At 42.8% G+C, this 20,517-nt stretch overlaps 1 protein-coding gene and 1 non-coding gene across 5 annotated transcripts in view; both read left to right on the forward strand.

Annotated features, from left to right (window-relative positions):
* The window catches only part of ARID3B (AT-rich interaction domain 3B), a 54,895-nt gene that overhangs the window by 15,833 nt on the left and 18,545 nt on the right, over positions 1-20,517 (forward strand). For all 4 annotated transcript variants that reach the window (XM_049906001.1, XM_049906000.1, XM_049906003.1 and 1 more), the window contains exons 3-4: positions 14,856-14,927; positions 15,130-15,202. In XM_049906001.1, the coding sequence (XP_049761958.1) occupies positions 14,856-14,927; positions 15,130-15,202 (145 nt within the window). The remainder of the gene's footprint in view (positions 1-14,855; positions 14,928-15,129; positions 15,203-20,517) is intronic.
* Positions 18,465-18,570, forward strand: LOC126057499 (U6 spliceosomal RNA). The gene has a single exon (XR_007512584.1). It is a non-coding gene; the product is annotated as a U6 spliceosomal RNA (small nuclear RNA).

Genomic DNA, 20,517 nt, shown 5'->3' on the forward strand with positions numbered 1-20,517 from the left:
TTTCCATCATGTTTGTTCAGTTTCCATTTATCTCCCTTCCCTGCCCCTCCTTGCTTTCTCATCTACATTGTTTCTTATAGGCCACTCTCCCCGCTGGATTCAGTTTCCTTTTTCCTTCTTTACTAATTCTTTTAGCAGAGATTTGTATGTAGCCTTGGTAGGTCTGAAATTTTACTTTTTTTTTTTTAACATTATTACGTTTTATTAACAAAACGTATATTCTCTTTAATACATGTGGAATTTTACATCTAGGTAAATAACACATTTGGAATTTACCATTTACAGGAATTGTTACAGGATAGCCATCAGTTGAAATTTTGTCTTTATTGTTGCCTTCACTCCTATATCATTGTTTGTAGCTTTAGGTTCTAACTAGTGTTTGTAGCTTTAGGTTCTAGCTGACCATTATTTTACAATATCATTTTGATGATAGGATCCCATTGGCTCCTGGCAACTGTTTTTGCTAAGGAGAAGTCTATTGTCAGTTTGTCACCTTTTGAGTCCTTTTCTCTTGTACTTTTAAGAATTTCTTTGTGACCCTGCTCTTTTGCGCTTTGACTAGCATGCTAGGTTTGTACTTATTTATCCCACTTGGGCCTTGGTCTGCACCTTCAACCTGATTCGTTCATGTCTGTTTTCCTTCATCACTATTTTTCTTGGCCATTATTCTAATAGAAGTATTTGAACCTTCTCATTCAGTCTTCCACGTATCTTTTCTTTTTATAAACATTATGTCAATCTCCTGCAACTCTGGAATATTTACACATCCTATTTTCCACTTTCTAATTCTCTCTTCAGCTCTGTCTATCCGACTTTATTGCTTTTTCAAAATTTGTTTCATCTTATTATTGTGTTTAATTTCTATACGTTTGTTGGCCTTTAAAAATCTGCCTGTTCTTACCTTACGGTTTCTATTCCTTCCTTTTAGTCCTTGGACCATCTTTACCTTTTAAAAAATCTTTATACTATGGAATTGTTAAAACTTCATTACGGAAAATTTCAAACATACAGAAGAAGCAAGAATAGTAACGAACCACCTATGTTCGTTACCCAGTTCAATAATTACCAGTATTCTATCTATTCTTTAAACACGCTTATTTTAAATATGCTTTTAGATTATTCTGTTATTATCTCTTATTCATTGAGGCACAAGTTCTTCCTGTGTTGTCCTCGTCTTCTTTATAATGGTTTATTGCCTCTCCTGGTTGGTTGTTCTTTATTTTTTTCAATGTAAGCTCATTTTGAGTGGGGATTTGTTTCTGGGGGAGTCCCGTGTGCCTTGGATTGTAGAAGCATTCCTTAGGGGAATTTTGTTTTCTGATTTGGTGGGGCAGTACAATTTTTGCAGGTTCTCGCTGGTTTGAGATTGTGTGAATTTGGAGTCTATATCTGTGCATGGTGAGAGTCTGAGTTACCATTTCTTATGAAAGCACTCTCTTTCCATGATGCCCCTGGCAAATGGCAAAGTTCCTTCCGTCAGGCTGGTGGGCAGTTTTTCTAGGCCCCAGTTGCAGGGATGGGGATTCCGTCCCTCATGGCCTCTAGCTTTATGTGATTATCTCAGTTCTGGCTCCTGGCATGCAGAGGACCTGGAGCCTGGACTCCCATCCCTTGAGGGGAAGGGCTTAAATGCCCATTCATCGGCCTCGGTTCTTAACTGTATCTGGGTCCCATTCTCCCTTGAGCCCTTCAGCTTCAGCACCTGTTCGCTGCTTACTGATTCTTCTTTTTTGTTTCTAGCATTGCAAACTCTTCTTTCTTGGTTTCAAGAAAACAAGATATGAGGGGTGCAGGGTATTGAATTTTATCTAGCATTTCTATGTGAGGTTTTCCAGGCCATCTGACTTCAAGCCCTCAAGGTTCACCTCTTCCCATGCTCCCTCTCTTTCTTCATTTCAGAGGGAGCATGGAAAGGATCATCTTTTTTCAGTGTTTCTCATTATTGTAAAAGTAACTTTTATTTTGTTTTCTAATTAGCAGAGTAATTCAAGCTCATTGTAGAAAATACAGAAATTTGTAAGTAAGAAAATATAATCACCACAATCACATAACCTAGATACAAATGTAAACATTTTGTTGTATTTCCTTTATGTTTTGGGGGAGAAAAAAGCCTATTATGGGTACATTTAAAAATTTTTTATATACAATTTTGTGGCCATCTTTTATCACTTAACAGACTATAAGCATTTTTTATCATTAAGTTTTAAGGTATTTTAAAATATTTACATATATATGGAAGCCATATTGACTCATAAAATAATTTCAGAAATATGGAAGTGTATAAATGTCAGCCTGACTCTGCAGGGGTAATGATTGTTAACAGTTTGACCTCTACCTTTTCAGAGCTTTTTCTTTTCACAAATATAATTTGGTTTTTTCTAACAGAAACAGGAAGTTTGCATCTTGTTCTGCAACTTACTTTTTTCTCATATTATGACTGTCCTTTCATGTGTTCATGCAGATCTGTTTATTCATGATTTTATAATCATTTATCTCAAAATTATGTAAATAATGCAAATAGATGCTCTTGAAAAATACAGAAAAATAGAGAATAAAAACTTACAGTTTAAAGAAATATTATAATGTCTTTTGCTTATCCGTTTCCCTTCAATCCCACCTCCCTCCTCAGAAGAGACCACAAGTAGGAGTGAATCAGCTTCTAGAGTTGTTTCTGTGTATCTACCTACGTAAGTGTGTAGTCACAGAACGAGAAAGAGTGCACGTGCGTGCTCACGTGCATAAGCTCCAGCATACACATAAACTGTTCTGCCCTTTTTTTTTTTTTACTTAACAGTCTTTCCATGTCAGTCATTATATATGATTTCATTTTTTTCAGTGGTTACACAGTAGTTATTTACCATGATTTATTTAACTTATTCTCTGTTGATGACTTTTAGGCTCATTTTTTTCTATTACAGTTAATGCTTCCACAAACATCTTTTTAGGTGCCGTGTAACACAGAGCCCTGGTGTATGTATTTCTGTGGCAGGAGTAATTATTCTAAGAGGTCGAATTTGTTGCATCACAGGATGTATATGTATATTAATTGTTCTAATTAATTTTTATCAAAGATTTTTATTTTTATACTTACACGTGGTTTTAAAAAGTCAAATAGTATTTAAAGGATTATAACAAAAAAACGGTTCCAACCTTCCCAGTCCTGGCCATGGTTTTCAACTCCTACAGCAGTTTTTTTTGGTATTTACCTCCTCATTTTTAAATAACATGCTTATAACACTATTTCTTCATTTCTCAGTTTTCGATATTATCTGTTAACTTCCTACAGTGGAAAATGTGGCTTTAACTCTTACGCCAACTCCCCTGCCCACGTGCACACGTGCATACACACACACTTCTCCTACCCTACTCTTCTGACATTGATTAAATCAATAGCCGGTGGTTACACTATTATATTATACACACATTATTCACAGACGAAAGGAGCTCTGCTGCACAATGGTTAAGCGTTTGGCTGCTAACCAAAGGGTCAGCATTTTGAGCTCACCAGCCCCACTGTAGGAGAAAGATGTAGCAGTCTGCTTCCGTAAAGATTTCAGCCTTGGAAGCCCTATGGGGCAGTTCTGCCCTGTCCTGTGGGGTTGGTATGATTTGGAATGGACTTGAAGGCAATGGATTTGGGCTTTATTGCTGTTGTTTTATTTATTTCACTGCCTAGTCATACAGCGAGCTATGGTTACATATCCTTATATAGTTAGCTTTCTCTGGAAATAATAATTGCCTAATTTTTTAGTTAATTTTGTTTTCTATTTACCTTTGTTTCATCCTCAGACTCTTTGACAGACTATAAATCTTCCCTCAGTACATTAAATCCATAAGCTTTGTTGAGCAGTTTCATGTTTATTCCTGCAGTTATCTCTTCACGAGTTTCCACCCTTCTGTTTCAAGTTTGACTAGTGACTCTTTGGACCTGCCACAAACTGTTGTCCTGTTGCCTGGATCTTATGCCTTTCTGCTTCTTTGGTTTCTTCTCTTGTTTTGGTGGAGCACATCCTCCAGTAGTTTCCTAAGAAAAGATGCATGGGATGTAAATGTTGGGGGATCTTGCATGCCTTAAAAAGCTTTTATTCTGTCATACTCTATTAATAGTTTGGCTGGATATAGAATGCTAGGTTGAAAACAATTTTTGAAGAAATTGCTCTGTTATTTTCTATATTGTTGCTCTTGAGAAGTTTTATACATTTCTATGTATAATCTGGTTTTCTCTTTGGAAGCTTTTAATCCACATCTCTGATGTTTCACAGAGATGTACCTTTAGGTAGATCTTTTTCTGTGCCATCTGCTGAGAATTTAGTGAACTCTTTTACTTAGAAATATGTGGTCTTTATTTGGGGGACATTTTTCATCCCTGATTATAGTTTTCTTCCTTTTTTTTTTTTTTTGGTCCTATCTGGAATTCTTATTATTTGGGTACTAGACTTTTTGAACCAATCTTCTACTGTTCTCTTTCTTCTGCTATTTTACATCTCTTTGACTTTAAAATTTTCATACAAACTGCTACATTTTCTCAAAATATTAATTTACTTGGCTGCCAATAATGTATTTTTCCAAATCCTTGCCAGCATTGGTTATTACCAGTCCTTTTATTTCTATCTTTTCAGATGTTATTTGCCTTCCATATTTGTTCCATAAATTGCCCGCTTGTAGCCTTTGCCGATTTTTCTATTCCGTTGTTTATCTTTTTCTTACTGATCTGCAGTAGCTTTTGTGCATAGGCCCTTGTCTTTGTGTATGCTTCAAGTAGTTCCCTTGATTGGTTGGCTTTTATCTTAATTTGTGTTTTTTTGTTTTTTTAATCAGGTAGGAGTTTAAGATTTTGATGTAGCTATGTCTATTGATCTTTCCCTTTATGGTTTCTATCATACTTAAGAAGGGTCTTCCCCTTCCCAGGATTATAAAAGAACTATTCTTCCCTATTTTTCTTACTATTTTATAGTTGTGCTTTTATGTAGATCTTTACTCCATCTGGCATTTATTAATAAGGACGTGAAGTTGCTTTTATAAATAAAATTATACTATATTTCTAATTATTTCCTGATGATAGATTCGTAGACGCAGGATTATGAGATGGGGGAGATTACAAAATTGAAGCAGTTACAAGCAGGGATTTAAGGCCACACTGCCTGCATTGGATTGTCAGTGCCACTGTTCGGTAGCTTCATAACCTGCAAGTGACTCAACTTCCTGGTACCTCAGTTTTCTGATCGGAAAGGTAGAATAATGATAGTACCTTGTTAGGTTGTTACGTGCCATCGAGTCAGTTCCAATTCATAATAGTACGTACCTCATAATCGTACCTACTGGTGCTGATAATACACATAATAGCACCTACTTTATAGTATCGTGAAGATTAAATGTTTAATACATATAAAGTGCCGGAACGATGCCTGACGTGTTGTAAGTACTCAGTTAATACAGTTGTTGTTTTTACTGTTACGGGCATTTTAAGGCAAATTACTTTCTAGAAAGGTCATGCCATTTTATATTACCACTAGCAGTATGGGGAATTCCATTGCACCAACCCTTGTTATTGTTGAATATTAGTCTTTTGTTTAAGATTTGCTAATTTTACATGTGAATGATGGGCTCCTGTTTTTGATGTGTAATCTTCTGCTTACCACTTGGGTCCTAAAATTAAATTGCTGTCTTTAGGAAATGATTTATATTGCGTCCTAGATCCTTTTATGGGATTGTAGTTTATAATTTGGGGGCCGCCTTCTTAAGTGTATTGTGACTCTCCCCCAAATTCATTACCTTCATCTGCCAGGCCCCGTGCCAAGTGTATGAGTGTCACAGAGGAGTAAGTCCCTGTTCCAGTGTGAGAGAGACTCACAGAGTGGAGGTGGCTGGCAGCGCAGGAACAGCTGATATCAGAGTGGGCATGGTACACCATAGTTGGATGGAGTGGGGAGAAGTCCTAGGAGAAGCTTTTAAAATCTGTGAACGGGGCTGACTTCAAACACAAAGCACAGCCATGTTCTGCCTGGTATCAGAGTGAGCACATTACACCATAGTACCGTGAGGGAGTGGGGTGGAAGAAGTCCTGGGAGAAGCTCTTAAAGTCTGTGAATGCAGCTGACTTTTAAACTCAAAGTGCAGCTGTGTTCTACCTGAGAAAACTTGCTCTGTGGAAATACCAAACATGAAAATGAAAGCAGGTTTTTGTTTTTCACCTTTATAAAATAATTCATCACGTCATTTTTTTAAATGTTGCATTCTTCCTGTACCTTTAAAATACATGGTTTGAAAAAAGAGTTCTGTGAAACTTTTTTGGAGCATTGACTTTTAACAAGTTACTTGGCTGCTCCACATCTCAGTTTCCCCTTCTGTCAGATGAAGGTCAGATGAGGTGTTTTCCCACTAGGCTCTGACTTTCTGGAACTCTCTGAGTAGAACTCTGTGGTATGAATGAATGTCAGCAACCATTATGGAACTTCAGTTGGTAGCTCAAGGGGTAGAGTATGTCATGGTGCTGCAAACTCGGATCCTCAAAGAGAAAAGGATCTGGGACTTCACTGGGCCCATTCACCCATTGGTATCGGGGTGTCCTCCACCAGCATTGCATTTTAGTTTTTCTTCCTCCTTTTGTAGGAACACCCATTTCTTCACAGTCTTCTTGATTATTGCATGGAGTGTTGAGTGTCCAAATGGACAGGTATGAATGCCACCCTTCATTCCCCTTCCTCTTCCTTCTCCATTCTACTGCTTAATTAGGAAAGTGTCCCTTAACTCTTTTTCCAAGCCACCGAGTCTGAATTGATCTCTGTTGCTGTAAGAGGTGGGGAGGCGCTGGCTGGTTCCTGCTAAAGTTACCTGCCAGCGGAAGGTGTGCATCTGATAATTATAACTCTAGTGCTTCTAAGGCCTGAGCGACTTAGCTAAGAGCAGTAATCCTGATCTTATCAGGAGGGTTTTGTAGTCCAACAGTGTTGCTTATAACAGTATCTGTTTTACTTCCTGGGGCTCCCCTCTCCTCCTGGCATTCTCCTTTAATCCTGCCCATTACCCTTGTACATGTCTCATTACCACCTGGAATCAGTTAAAGCTGGAGAGAGGGCAAAGAGTGTTTTTCCTTTCTTCATACCAAGATCTTGGAATTGGACTTCTAACATTACAACATCACTGACCAGGCCAGCAGTAGAGCAGTCACAAGTGTGCTACAGGTAATACAGAACCACAGACCTGGCCAAAGATAAGGGCATTTGTTTGTGTTGCTTATTAAAAAATAATAATAATACTAACAACAGCAGTATTCAGCCCAAATACTTTAATTACATTTTGTATTTCAGAGCAGTTAATTGGTATCCATGAGCTCGATATCAGCCCCTTTGAAGGCTAGTGATTTTGCTAATGACTATTTTGAGGTCCAGGTCCTAGGAATTCATCCAGATCCTTGACTTTGGGTTTCAGAATCTACTACATTATAGAGAGTAGACAGTAAGGAAACACATTCCTGTTCTGTCTTCAGCAAACACTCGAGAATCTCCCTAAAAGTTGCTAGTACGTGCAATGATGCTTTAAGAATAGGACAGCTTCTTAAAGGTTTCAGAGTATGGGGAATCCAAGCGAAGAGTTGGTAGCTTAGCCTTGTACTTTAAACTTTAGGGAAAGGGTTAACTTCTGCCTTGGAGAAGAGTGAGGGATGGGAACTTAAATTGCTTTGGACATCTGAGCTGTGCTTTAATAAGATATTCCAGGTGGTCAAGGAGTAATCCTAAAATAGCCTAGATACTTAATTGCTTTTAAAGTCAGGCACTCTTGTCTCTGGGGAGGTACAGCTCTAAGGAATGCAGTGCTGGCTCCTAAGATCCTAGAGGCGTGGTCTGGTTTTTCTTTTTTTTTTTTAATCCTAGTAAAAAGAAAGACCCAAGGTAGCCCTCTTGGGTCAGGAGCTATTCCTTAAATTCCCCCCCGCCCCCTTTCTTCTCACTGGAAGATGGGCAGTAAGCCTTGGCTTCTTTTGCTGCCAGCTGCCATGCCTGACTTCTCCAGGGCTGTGGGATTGGTCTTGTCACCCCACAGAGACAGTGGTCTGTTTTCATTAGTGCTCAGAGCCTTCCTGCTTCATCCCCTGCCCAGTTACTGTTTCCATCAGGAACATACCTTCCTTACTGTAAGAATTCATATTCATCCTTCTCATTCTTGGCTGCGTCATATGACGGTCATTTCTCCCTGGTTCTGCTGCCCCTACCACCACCCCCAACCCCCACCTCAGCGTGGGCTGCCGCACAGCCAGTGCTCGGTTTCCCTTTCAAGTCTTTAGTACTGTTTACAGAAGCAGTACGTTAACACTGTAAATCATTACTTAGGGGTGTTAAAAAATTTTTTTTATTAAATGAAGAGTCTCGTGGCTCTTTGAATTGAAAGACTATTGTGAAGGTGTCAGTTCTGTCTAAATTATCCTATCATTTCAGTGCAATCCAAATCGCCGTTGAAGGGGAAGGGAAGGGCAAGTGATAGGTCTTGACAAATGATTCAAAAATTAATCTAGAAGAAATAAACATAACTAGTATTTTTTTTTTCTCTTTCTTCCCATTAGACTTTAAACCCCATAAAGTCACAGGCTTTTATTTTTTTCTTTTTCCCTCAGAACCTTTCATAATGTCTAGTATATACTGGATGACCAAATGTTTATGTATAAATGAATGTAATGAAAACATTTCCAAGTGAAAGTCTCCCATGTTGCAATCCAATTTAGTGTCTGCCTGCATACATTCACATGTGTATAGTATATGTTTTTCCAACAAAAACGGGTTATTGAAACAGTTCAAAGCACTGATTTGATCATTTCTTTCTCTGTTCAGAAAACTTCCAGTGTGCTCCCCCTCCCCCAGTTCAGAGTTTAAATTTCCTCCTGGTATTCAAGGCATTTCACAGCCTGTTTCCACCTTAACTATTCAGACTTGCTGTCCTGTATCCTCCCTGCCAAAACATGCCTTGTTTACCCCCTACTCCATGCTTATTTGAACTGTAAATCTCCCCGCACCCTCCTTTAAGGCCCAGCTTGATCTCCACCTCTCAGCCACTCTGGCTTTTTCTTCAGCCTCCTGGGCACTTTGTATTTTGGTACTTATTGCCTTGCACTATTAAATGTGTGTAACATGTATGTTCAACTTGCTGGAACTCCCAGTGGTGAGAATCACAGGTGTGTGGGTGCTTCTCAGCACGATGCTCTACCTGTGGTGGGTTCTTAGGAAATCTGTGTGGAATGAATTTGTCATAGGATCTTAGTTTCTCCAGGGCAGAAAGGGCCCCTAGAGGCCATCTAGTCCAACCCTGTCTCATGTTGGATTCCACACCATGACATCCTAGACAGATGGTCATCCAGGGTCAGGAAGCTGCCCACCTCCTGAGAAGGCCCACCCCATTATTGGGCAGTTCTAATTCTTAAAAAAACCCTTTTTCTATCGACCTGAAATCTTCCTGGTAACTTCTGCCCAGTGAACCTAGTTCTGCCCTCTGGGGCTTTAGAGAAGAAGAAGGAAAAAAAAAGTCTGTTTCCTCTTCTACAAAGCAATCTTTTAGATTTTCAAAGATAGGGATCATTTCCCTTCTTCCAGAGCTGAGGTGCTAGGGAAGTGCTATTTTAATTTTGAGCAGCAGTCAGGTCAGACTGACTCATTAGTATTTTTTGAAGGCCGCCTTTGTGCATGCCAGGGTGCCGTATTCCTCTGATGCCCTCAGAGCTGTTACTCTGTGCTCTCTTTCCAGACCCCCAGGCCCCTAGGGGAGAATGGGGGCTTTGGAGGCAGTGGGAAAAGGTTAACAATTTAGTACCCTCGAACAACTCTCCTGGGCAAGTGTCCTGTGAGGGCTGGCTTGCTGTTCAGCTGAACCACCCAGGTGAAGATGAGGTAAATCAAGGAATGAAAGAATCACGCATTGATAGGAGCTACCCAGGGTCATGCCTTGGACAGCCTAGGATTCTGTGGACAGAGGATTTTATTCTCACTTCTTTTGCTCTCTCCCTCATCTCCCCACCCAAAACACTTTCTACTGTTCTTTCAACCCACGAGGCAGCGTGGTAAAAGAAAGAGAGCCAGACAAACCTAGGTTTAAATCCTCACATTGCCCAGACTTTGGGCAGAGTTGAAACCCTGGGCAAGTTATTTGAGGTCTTCAAGCCACGTTTTCCTGGCTCTCAAATAACCATCTCCACATTTCTCACAATTAAGTGATAAAATGTGTGGAAAGCTCCTGGCCCAATCTTTGATGCGCAGAAGGTACACAAACACTAGCTTCCTACTCCCCCTTCTCTTCCCCTAGCCTTCTTTCACTACCATTTTTGAGGTATTTAAAGGCATTACACTGTGGCTTCCCTAGGGAAAATGAGCTGAATGTGGCTATAGTAGCCAAAGCTAGTCTTGGGTGGGTATTTGGGAACAAACTGTCAGTTTCCTGTGAGCTCCTGGTGAGATCAAAGATGTTAAAAGGGAGTTCTCAAGTAGGAGAGGCTGAGAAGGTTGTAAATAGCAGTAAGTGACCACTCCGGCTACTGTTGAGTCTCAGCACGCAGGGGCTATTTAATACTGCTGCTGACAGGGTAACAAAGCCTGTGCCCAGGGCGGGCGGGGCGCGGTAGACTTGCAGGCAGTGGCCCTTCCATGGATATGCTTTTCTCATGGACTTGTCTCGATCCCTTAAATGTTGAGCTGTCTCTTCTTGAGTGTGTTTCCCCTGCAGGCCCACCCCTCTCCTGCCACTCCTTGCCTTCTTCCACCACTACACAGTCACAGTCAGCCATACTCAGCATCCAAGAAAAAATTATTTCGGGCTGGTAACTTTCCAGCAGTCATACCCCCACCTTGTTGATAGGCCAAGGAGCCTCCTGCACGTAAAGTTGAGTTGCATACACAGGCGATGTTTTACAGCAGTTGCTCGGAGTTAGAGACCAGTTAAGCCTGTAATCCTCCGGATGAAAGAGGGACAGGGAAGGCAGAGGAGTTGTGGGAGTGGGGGGTCCCCTTGGGGAACCTATCCCTGTCTTTCAGCAGATGTCTTTAGTGCCTTCTGTGTGCTCACAGGATGCTTGCAGACTGAGGGCATAGACAGGGCACAAGTAACCAGAACACAAGGCAACAGAGCTCAGAGGAGGGCATTGATTCTGCCTCGTGGGCAGAGGTAAGGGGCACTTCATGAAGGAAATGGCATTCCAGCTAGACCGTGAAGGGCGGGCAGGTACAGGAATGACTCTCCCTTCAGCCAGAAAACCTGTGAGGCCTGATCAAAGTTTAACTGTCACAAGACAAAGGAAGTAATGCACAGGGACATTTCTCCATCAGCCCCGATGGAATATTTTAAATTAAGTAATGGACCATCCTTGCCCTGGAAATGGACAGAGGAAAATACCCCCAATCCTGGGCAACTCTTTTCCCCACATTTTCTTTAAATAGTAACTGACAGTACCTATCTGGGGAATAGCCAAACAGTGGGATTGCTCAGAGTTCAGTTTCCCATTTCTGTTCGGTTCTAGCATGTCTCCATCTCCTCTGTGGTCACTGAGCTATTACTAAGCAGATTTTTAAGCTCTCTAAGGGGCTCACATTTAGCACGCTATAACTAGTACAAGGACTGACCCTCCTGTTATAGTTCGGGTAGAGTTGGAGAAAGCCAAAGGAGCCCTATGGGCTCCCAACCCCCATGCCAGGGCATTTCTGTCCCTGCTCCCTGAGCTCAGCGCTAGCACTGAGGTGTTTGTTTTCACACATAGTCACACAGGGATCACACTGGCGAGCTTGTTTTTTATACTTCTCTCCTGCTGTGGGAAGCCCTGTCTCAAAATTCTGGGTTGTGGATTCTGTTCTCTCAACCCAGCTGAGTGTTAAATAGTTTTTGAGTGAGCATTCAGAGTGCCTGGAAGTTACTGCAATTAGCAAAAATCTGTGTTTTCATCTCTCTCAGTAACCGGTAACCGATAGAGAAAGAATCCTCCTGTGAACAAAATCAGCCTTCAGATCTCTGACGGGAGAGTTGGGAATTGAGCTGCCACAGTAAACAGCTGACATAACAGAAGCGGCAATGATCCCCATTAAATGTCTTTCAGCCGATGGGGCTCCCGGGATAATTGACTTTCCAGCAGGAATTACTGGCTCAAACAAAATCACTGGGCATTAGGGCAACCTACTGCATCCTTTTTAAAGGGGGAGTGTAACTCTGCCTGGTTTTGCTGACCTGACAGGCATAACTCATCCTGATTATTCATTGTGCTAGTTGCCACCAAATGACACCGGTGACTGTAATTACAATGTGGGGTGAGTTTTTGTTCTGTTTTTCACAGTGTTCTTCCTTCTTGATCATTGGCTTCCCTGAGCTGGAGTTGCTGTGGTGTGGTTTATAACATGGTCTGCCTCAGTAGACCAAGAGTGCACAGTCAGATAGCGTTTGCTGAGCACTTCACCGCACACAGCTTTTACTAGATAAGCAGGGGAACAACGTGCTGTGGCCTGTTTCATTTCAACAGACAGTGTCACTTCTTCTTGGTTATACACACCTCACTGTGTACTGAATTGCTGCTACCAGAAAGTGGGTCTATATCTCAGAGCCCCCTGAAGTGAGTAGGAGAGGCAAGGCATGCCCGCAAAATACAACTGAGTTAATAGCCCCTGCTTTCAGGCAAGCTTTATTAAAGGGAGAGGTGGGAGAGAATAGAATTAGACCAGGCTTTCATTTTATTGACGTGGTTTTAGAATGAGACACCTGTGTAGTCCAAAAAATGTCTTACCAAGAAACCCCTGCTTCCCATCCCCAGCTACCCCTCCCCTACCATTTACACACCCCACCCAACTGGGTGGTGTGGGAGCGAATGTGCACCCACCTCTACATACATACACATACCTTTGTGTGCATGTGCACCTGTGGTTGTGGGGAGAAATGAGAGGGTGTGGCAGTCCGTGTCCATTCTCATCCACTGGGTGAGCAGCGGAGTTACACTGTGAGACTAGCATTCTGACTCTCCAGTATGATGTATGTGTTTGCACGTTTTTGAGGAATGGTTTTAAATAACTAGTTAATGCCTTTAACGATGATTACAGTTCATCAAACATTTATTGAGGCCTATTTTATGCCATGTAGGGATACAAAGATAAATACGATATTCCTGCTTTAAAGAAGCATACAGTATGGTGAGGATGACTAGTAATTTCAAAATGCTGGTGTTGTTAGGTGCCATCAAGTCGGTTCCAACTCACAGTGATCCTGTGTACAATAGAACGAAACACTGTCGGGTCCTGCGCCATCCTCACAATCGTTGAATGTTTGAGCCCGTTGTTGAAGTCAGTATGTCAATCCATCTCATCGAAGGTTGTCTTCTTTTTTGTTTTTTTTAATTGTATTTTAGATGAAGGTTTACAGAGCAAATTAGTTTCTCATTTAACAATACGTGTTTTGTGACATTGGTTGCCAACCACAAGGGAGTCGTCTTCTTTTTCATGGACCCTCTACCAAGCCTGATGTCATTCTCCAGGGACTGGTCTCTCCTAATAACATGTCCAAAGTACGTGAGACAAAGTCTCACCATCCTTGTTTCCAAGGAGCATTCTGGCTATACTTCCAAGACATATTTGTTCACGCTTCTGGAAACCACAATTCAAAGGCATCAATTCTTCTTCAGTCTTTCTTATTCATTGTCCAGCTTTCACATGCACATGAGGTGATTGAAAATATCATGGCTTAGATCAGGTGCATCTTAGTGCTCAAAGTGACATCTTTGCTTTTCAACACTTTGATGAGATCTTTTGCAGCAGATTTGCCCAGTGCAATATGTCGTTTGATTTCTTGCCTGCTGCTTCCACAGGCGTTGATTGTGGATCCAAGTAAAATGAAATCCTTCATAACGTCAGTCTTTCTCCATTTATCATGATGTTGCTTATTGGTCCAGGTGTGAAGATTTTTGTTTTATATTGATGTGTAATCCACACTAAAGATGGTAGCCTTCGATCTTCATCAGCAAGTCCCTCAAGTCTTCTTTGTTTTCAGCAGGCAGCGTTGTGTCATATTTCAAAATAATCTGTAAAATTCTCAGATAGAAATATATACCAGTTGTTTCTAGTGTACTTAGTGGAGCATAGGTGAGGAGAAGGTGATACCTGTTTTGAGTCTTGAGGGAGGAATAAGAGTCACCCAGTTGAAGAAAGGTAGGCAGCATGTTTCAAGAGCACGAACAAAGGCCTATTTGCCATTTCCTCCTATTCATTTGAATGGTGTTGACTTAACCTAATCAATTGAATTAATATTAGGTCTTTATTATTTCTCTAATGACAATGAACCTTCATCCTAGGGCTGCTGAGTGTCTGTACTTTGGGAACAGTCTCAGGCCATGTGACCCTGATATTGCTAGGGAGTCCTGATCCCTAGGTTTAGGGCTTCTTTCGATGAGGTGTGGCTGAGAGACCACAACTGCACCATCTCCGTCCTCCTTTGGCCTTTTATCCCTCCCTTAGTGTTGTGTGAGAAGTCAGGTGAGGTATTTTCACAGCCTGCAGAAAAGTTACGCATCTCAGAGTGATGACTTCCAGAAGATCAGCTCCCTGGCTGGGTTGAGCAAGTCCTCAGAAAATTGGACTGTAAGGCCCCCACTAGGAGGATTATCAATAAGTAACACCCACCCTCCTCCGACAGATGGAGTGATTCCTCCACCCAACTACTTCTTGTTTTGGAACCATAACTGAAAACAACAAAAGCCCCTGGAAAGGTGGCAGAAGTGGTTATCTGAGTGGTCTTAGCTGTGTGAACCAGGATAGCACAATTCCTGAGGGTCTTTATCTTTCCCCTAAATGCTTGCCCTGCTTTCTATCACTCTTCCTATTCCCCTCTGAACTTTGTGTTTTGTTTCCTTTTAGAATGGTGGCTTGACTTGGAGTGATGACGCCGACGGAGGCCGGGGAAGAGAGATCTCTCGAGATTTTGCCAAGGTCTGTAGTGTTTCCTTTCTGCTAAAGAAAGAAGCAGTTTTACAGTGGGTTGTTCTCTCTGATCTCCAAGGACTAAGGACAGGAGTGGCCTCTGAGTCACATTTCTAGTCATTTGGATGATTGCAGTATATATGGTATAAGACTTCCTGCAGCAAGATGGAATTTCTCATTGTGTTTTTCTCTTGGGGGTTGGGGGTTGCAGCTGTATGAATTGGATGGTGATCCTGAAAGGAAGGAGTTCCTGGATGATCTCTTCATCTTTATGCAGAAGAGGGGTGAGTGTGCAATCTGCTCATCATTTCAATTCAGTAAATATTTACTGAATGCCTACTGTGTACAGGTCGCTGTTAGCCGTCCTTCCCCCAAAGTGCCAGCATTTTATGAGGATAAGAGGCATTTGCTGCTGGTTGGACCTGAATTTAGCCAAATAATTGACAAGATTGAAGAGGGAAGAGAGGGTCTTGGCAGAAAATGAATGGAATAATCATCCAAATTTGGCCCTGCCATGTTTTTGTCTCTCTTCTTGCAATTAACTGGTCTCTGGAGCCGTAGCCTTACAGCTGCCCTGGGCTTCACTTAAACTAGCATGTGGAGGCCTCCTGTTGGTGCGTCCAGCATCGTGGAGACTGAGCAATGTAAATGGAAGAATAGAGATGGGTGGTGCAAATAGTTAAGCACTCGACTGCTAGCCAAAGGGTTGGCAGTTCGAACCCACCCAGAGGCACCTTGAAAGACAGGCCTGGTGATCTACTTCCAAAGAAAACCCTATGGAGCAGTTCTACTCTGCATACATGGGGTTGCCATGAGTCAGAATGGACTCCATGACAACTAACAACAATAACAGGGGTTTGTTGGAGGGTCTAAAATGATTCATGAAAAGCAAAGGCCAACTGTTTCTCCTTATCCTTTTGACCCTTTCATTCTCTGACTTGCCTGGAGCATTCCTGCAGTTTAACCGTGGGTGCGTAGGTATCTGCTTTATAAACCACTCTCCCGATTCTCTTTCGTTCTATCCGTCTCACAGTCTCTCTGCCTCCTACCATAGCCATCTCCACTCTGGGCCATGGCGTGACTGAGCCTTGAGTCCAGTGAATCAACTTCCTGGCTTTATATCCTGTCATAGCAGTGGGTTCACCAGCCCTGTCAGCCCTCAGGAAACATGGCCAGAACCCCAGGCTGGCACGATTCTACCTTCATCACCCTCAGGGCAAAGCCACAGAGGAAGCTGCTCCCACCATGCTCTTCCCAGGCTCCTGCTTGTGTCTGATCACACATCCTTGGTTTCTCAGTCCTTTACTGAGACCTAGAAATGAAAGTCTTCTCTTTACCCTAAGCTGAGCTATAATGGCTGCCCCCAGCAGCTAAATACCCTGAGATAACTCTCTTTCTTTCTTTGTCTCTCTCTCTGTGTCCACCCACCTCTCTCTACCCCTTTACCTTCCAAAGCCTTATTGCCTTCTTAGTGGCATGACTATAACTCCTGGTTTGCTTAAAAAGGCAATGGAAAGTTTTCCATCTTGTTTCCCCCAATCTCCAGGCTTATCAAAGTAGCATAAGCAGGCCCTAATTAGTTTACTCCTCCAACTGTTATCTGGAGCTGCTTGTGTCAGTGAAAAAACAAGAATATAGTCCTGAAAGATAATGTGACTGGCAGCAGTGAAACTCCCTGGTTGCCCTGAGAGAGAGAAATCCACTTAATACTTTGGTCTCCCCTTCCAATTACCTTTTAATTATTTACAAGCCTCACAAGCCCAGCTGGTGCAAACCCAAGAGCTGATCCTGTCTCAAAGGGACTGCCATAGCAATATAGATTTTAATCAGTGGTGTAGTTCCATTGCTTTATTTTCTACTTTATTGCTTTTCTCCTTTCCCAGAAGGATTTTTAAAGGAAAATGGAAGTTATATCGGTCTAGCCAAGAGTGAAGATGGGTAATTGTTTGTTTACTACTATATGTCCCCACTCGACTAGGAACTCCTCGAGGACAGCCACTTTGTCATTCCTGCGAGTCCCCAGTGCTAGCATGGGGCCAGGCATGGAGCCACTCAGCACATGTTTGCTGTGTGAGTCATCCTGTTAGTTTTCCTGACTCAGTGTGCCACACACAGGGAGGCTGAGCTGCACAAGACTTCAGGTGCATCAGCCTTGCTTCCGACAGACAGCTGCCCTGTAAACGAAGGTCAGCAGCAGCAAGCAGCCTGCGGAATATCCTGCTGCTGCACAGCAGCTGGAACTGCCAGGTTGCCAGCTAGTAGATTTCTCAGTGAACCCAAAACAGAAGTGAGCGGCACCCTTTGATAATACCAGTTTCTAGTGATCCAGGCCCTGAGCAGATCTTCTTCCTGTCTTCAGAGCACTTTGTTAGGTGTTTCACTGTTTGCATTCACTATTGGCATCACCAGTAGGAGGGAAAACCAATTCAGTCCGTCTGGCTGCTTGTTAGTTATCCTAATACAGGGTTTCTCAACCTGGGTGCTATTGATTTTTTAGACTGGGTAGTCCTTTGTTTTGGGGGACTGTCCTGTGCTCTGTAGGATGTTTAGCATCATCCCTGGCCTCTACCCACTAGATGCTGGTGGTACCCCTCAATCATAACAGCCAAAATGTTCTAGAATATTGTAAATGCTCCCTGGGGGCAAACTTGCCCCCTGTTGAGAACTGCTGTAATAGAAGGATGAGAAGGAGTACAGGAAGTCCCTGAGTTAAGAACATCCAATTTACAGACTGCCATAAAGCTTATTGTATGAAAAATTTGAGTTAAATACAGTGATTTGTAATAACGAACACACACTACTTTGTGACACACATGAAGTGTTTCTTAAGTGTTTTGTGTGCACAGAAAGATAATGTATATACTATATACTAATACAAACATTTGACTAACAGACAGTAAATAAGAACCGAATGTACCTGTTCTGACTTACCTACAAATTCGACTTAAAGACCAACTTAAGAACAGATCTTGTTCGTAACCCAGGGACTGCCTGTAGATTTAAAATTTCCTCTGCAGAAAAACCCTTCATGGAAATAACCTTACCTCCACTCAGGTAGCAGTACCTGGGGGGTGGGAGGGGGGGCCTGAGTCAGGCTGTCCTCTGTGACTGAGTGGGTGCAGGGACCTCACCCTGGGCTGGTGTGCAGGGAAGGCCTCTGAGAGCAGGTGCACCTTCAGCATGTCTGAGGCACAGGAGTGGGGAAACCACGCAGAGGAGGCAAAACACCATGCCATTCGTGCGTGGCTGGGATAACGTTTGTGTGAGGCCTGAGTTCAGGGGCTGTCCTGGACGGGTCAGCTGGCACCAGACTGTGAAGAGCAGTATTTGACTGAGAAGTTAGCACTTCAACCTGTAGACATAGCTGAGTTATTGAAGGCGAAGCCCGGGGAGTGGCTTCAGAGCCGGGCTTTCAGAACACTTACAGTCAGCAGCGTGTAGTTGGAGAGGGAAGGCTGAGGCAGGACAGCCAGTGTGGAAAACTCCTCCCTGGAAAACTCATTCTGAGAGGCTTAAGTTAGAGTGGATGGTTAAAGAAGTCTGGGGGTGCTCGCTTCAGCAGCACATATACTAAAATTGGAACATACAAAGAAAATTAGCATGGCGCCTGCACAAGGATGACACGCAAATTCGTGAAGCATTCCATATTTTTCCCGTGGTGGTGCAATGGGTTAAGCTTTGGGCTGCTAACCAAAGGGTTGGTGGTTCAAACCTACCCAGCAGGGATAAAGACCTGGCTGTCTGCTCCTGTAAACCATATTCCCTGACCACCTCTTCCAAACTGAAAGCAAGCTCACAAAGATGGGAACCCATCTGTCTAGCCCAGGGGTCAGCAAATTTCTGTAAAGGGCCAGATAGGAAATATTTTCAACTCTGTGGACCTGAAGATCTGGATCAAGGCAGCCAGAGACAATATGTACATGAGTGAGTGTTACTGTATCAATAAAACTCTATTGATAACAAACAAAAAGAAAAAAAGTCTGGGGGGTGGATTGCGTTTTCGATCATGTGAAGCTTGGTGTCTTTGCTCTTCACATAATGGTGACACTAAGGGCCCCTGGACGCTTGTTATTTATTTGTCAGTCTTGAGTTTGAGTGTCTGGGTCACTCAGGAGTCAGATCTTGTAAGCTGGGACCAAGGAAAAGCCTGGTAGACCTCGGCAGCAGGTCAGCTTCTCAGCCTCCAAAGCAAACGTGAAGGGTAAATGGTGGATTTCACAGGAGCCACTGAAAATGGCCCGGGTGTACAGAGCCTCATGCCGCCTATGGGGCTGTGAGTGGACTGGCAGCTTTGGCACAGCAGGCTGCCCTGCAGAGGAAGTAGACAGGGCCCTGAGGGAGGCTGCACACAGCAGGCTGCCCTGAATGACTGCAGCTGCAGGTGATAAAACAGCAGATCAGTGGGAGCAGGGGACAAGGCTGTAACTAAGGCTTTGTGCGGGGTCTCTCACTTGTTAACATGTTTGGGTGAATTGACTGCAACAGATGGGCCTTTCAGCCCATGGCACCTTGGTTTCTAGGCTAGACAGAGGCTACTTGCACCCTGGTGACCCCCTCCCCCACCACAGGGCAACCTTCCATGTAGAAGGAGCGGAGTCGCCGAGGCAGATGCTGAATCGGCTGGCTCGCTGTCTGTCTGCTGCTGCCGTGTGGTGGGGGAACGAGCTCGGGATTGATCAGTGCAAAGCCAGGGCTAACATTCCACCCTTCTCCATGGTCTCGGGCAAACCCCTCTCTGGGGGCCATAGTTCCTTATCTATAAAATGAGAGGATTCCAGTAGTCTAGGTAGAAGTTCCTTCCAAGTTGTGTGTTCTGTATTTTGTGTCCATGATTGTGTCTGTTGAGCTCGCAACAGACAGTGACCTAGTCAGATGTCCAAAAAAAAAAAAGCCCCTTTAGTAGCAAGTTTCTGTCAGAATAATTGCCTGTGCAACAGATACACAAAGAAACCCCAAGAAGTGCTTCTTCCATTCCCCCGCTGAATAAAGTATTTCCTTTTCCACTGACTGAAGCCAAATTGAATTAAACAAATTACTCTTGATTCTGTTTTCCCTCAAAATGTTTTCTAGAAAGGCTTGGTTAGATTTCAGAACTCTGATGCCCCTTTTTTCTCATCTTTTGCTCTGTGTGTGTGTGTGTGTGTATGTGTGTAAAGACGCACACATTTCTTTGCCTGAAATAAATCCAAATGATTGTAAATAATCTCTGGCTGATGTAACTCACTATGGGTGGTTTCTGAGATATTTAGTCTCCCAGTGCTCAAGAGGGGGATTAATTTGGAAGTCTGATAAACAAAGGCTGTACATACATGATTCCACTCTCCCCTCATCAGTGAGGAAGAAAGGCTTGTTCCCTAGAGGGTGAAACAAAACTGTGAACTCATCAGAGCCAGGATGATTGTGATGATAATTTTGCTGTTATTTTTTTTTATTATCATCCCGCACAGTTTCAACCCATTCTCTAGTCTGCCACTCCCCACAGCTCCACTTGGTAGGAGGACAGAGCAAAGGTTATCATCACCCACAAAGAATCAGCTCTGAGGTTAAGTGACTTACCTAAGGCCACCTAGCGGAATTAGAACTTGGTATTCTAACTCCC

The sequence above is a fragment of the Elephas maximus genome, chromosome 13, assembly GCF_024166365.1.
Source record: "Elephas maximus indicus isolate mEleMax1 chromosome 13, mEleMax1 primary haplotype, whole genome shotgun sequence".
NCBI lineage: Eukaryota > Metazoa > Chordata > Mammalia > Proboscidea > Elephantidae > Elephas > Elephas maximus.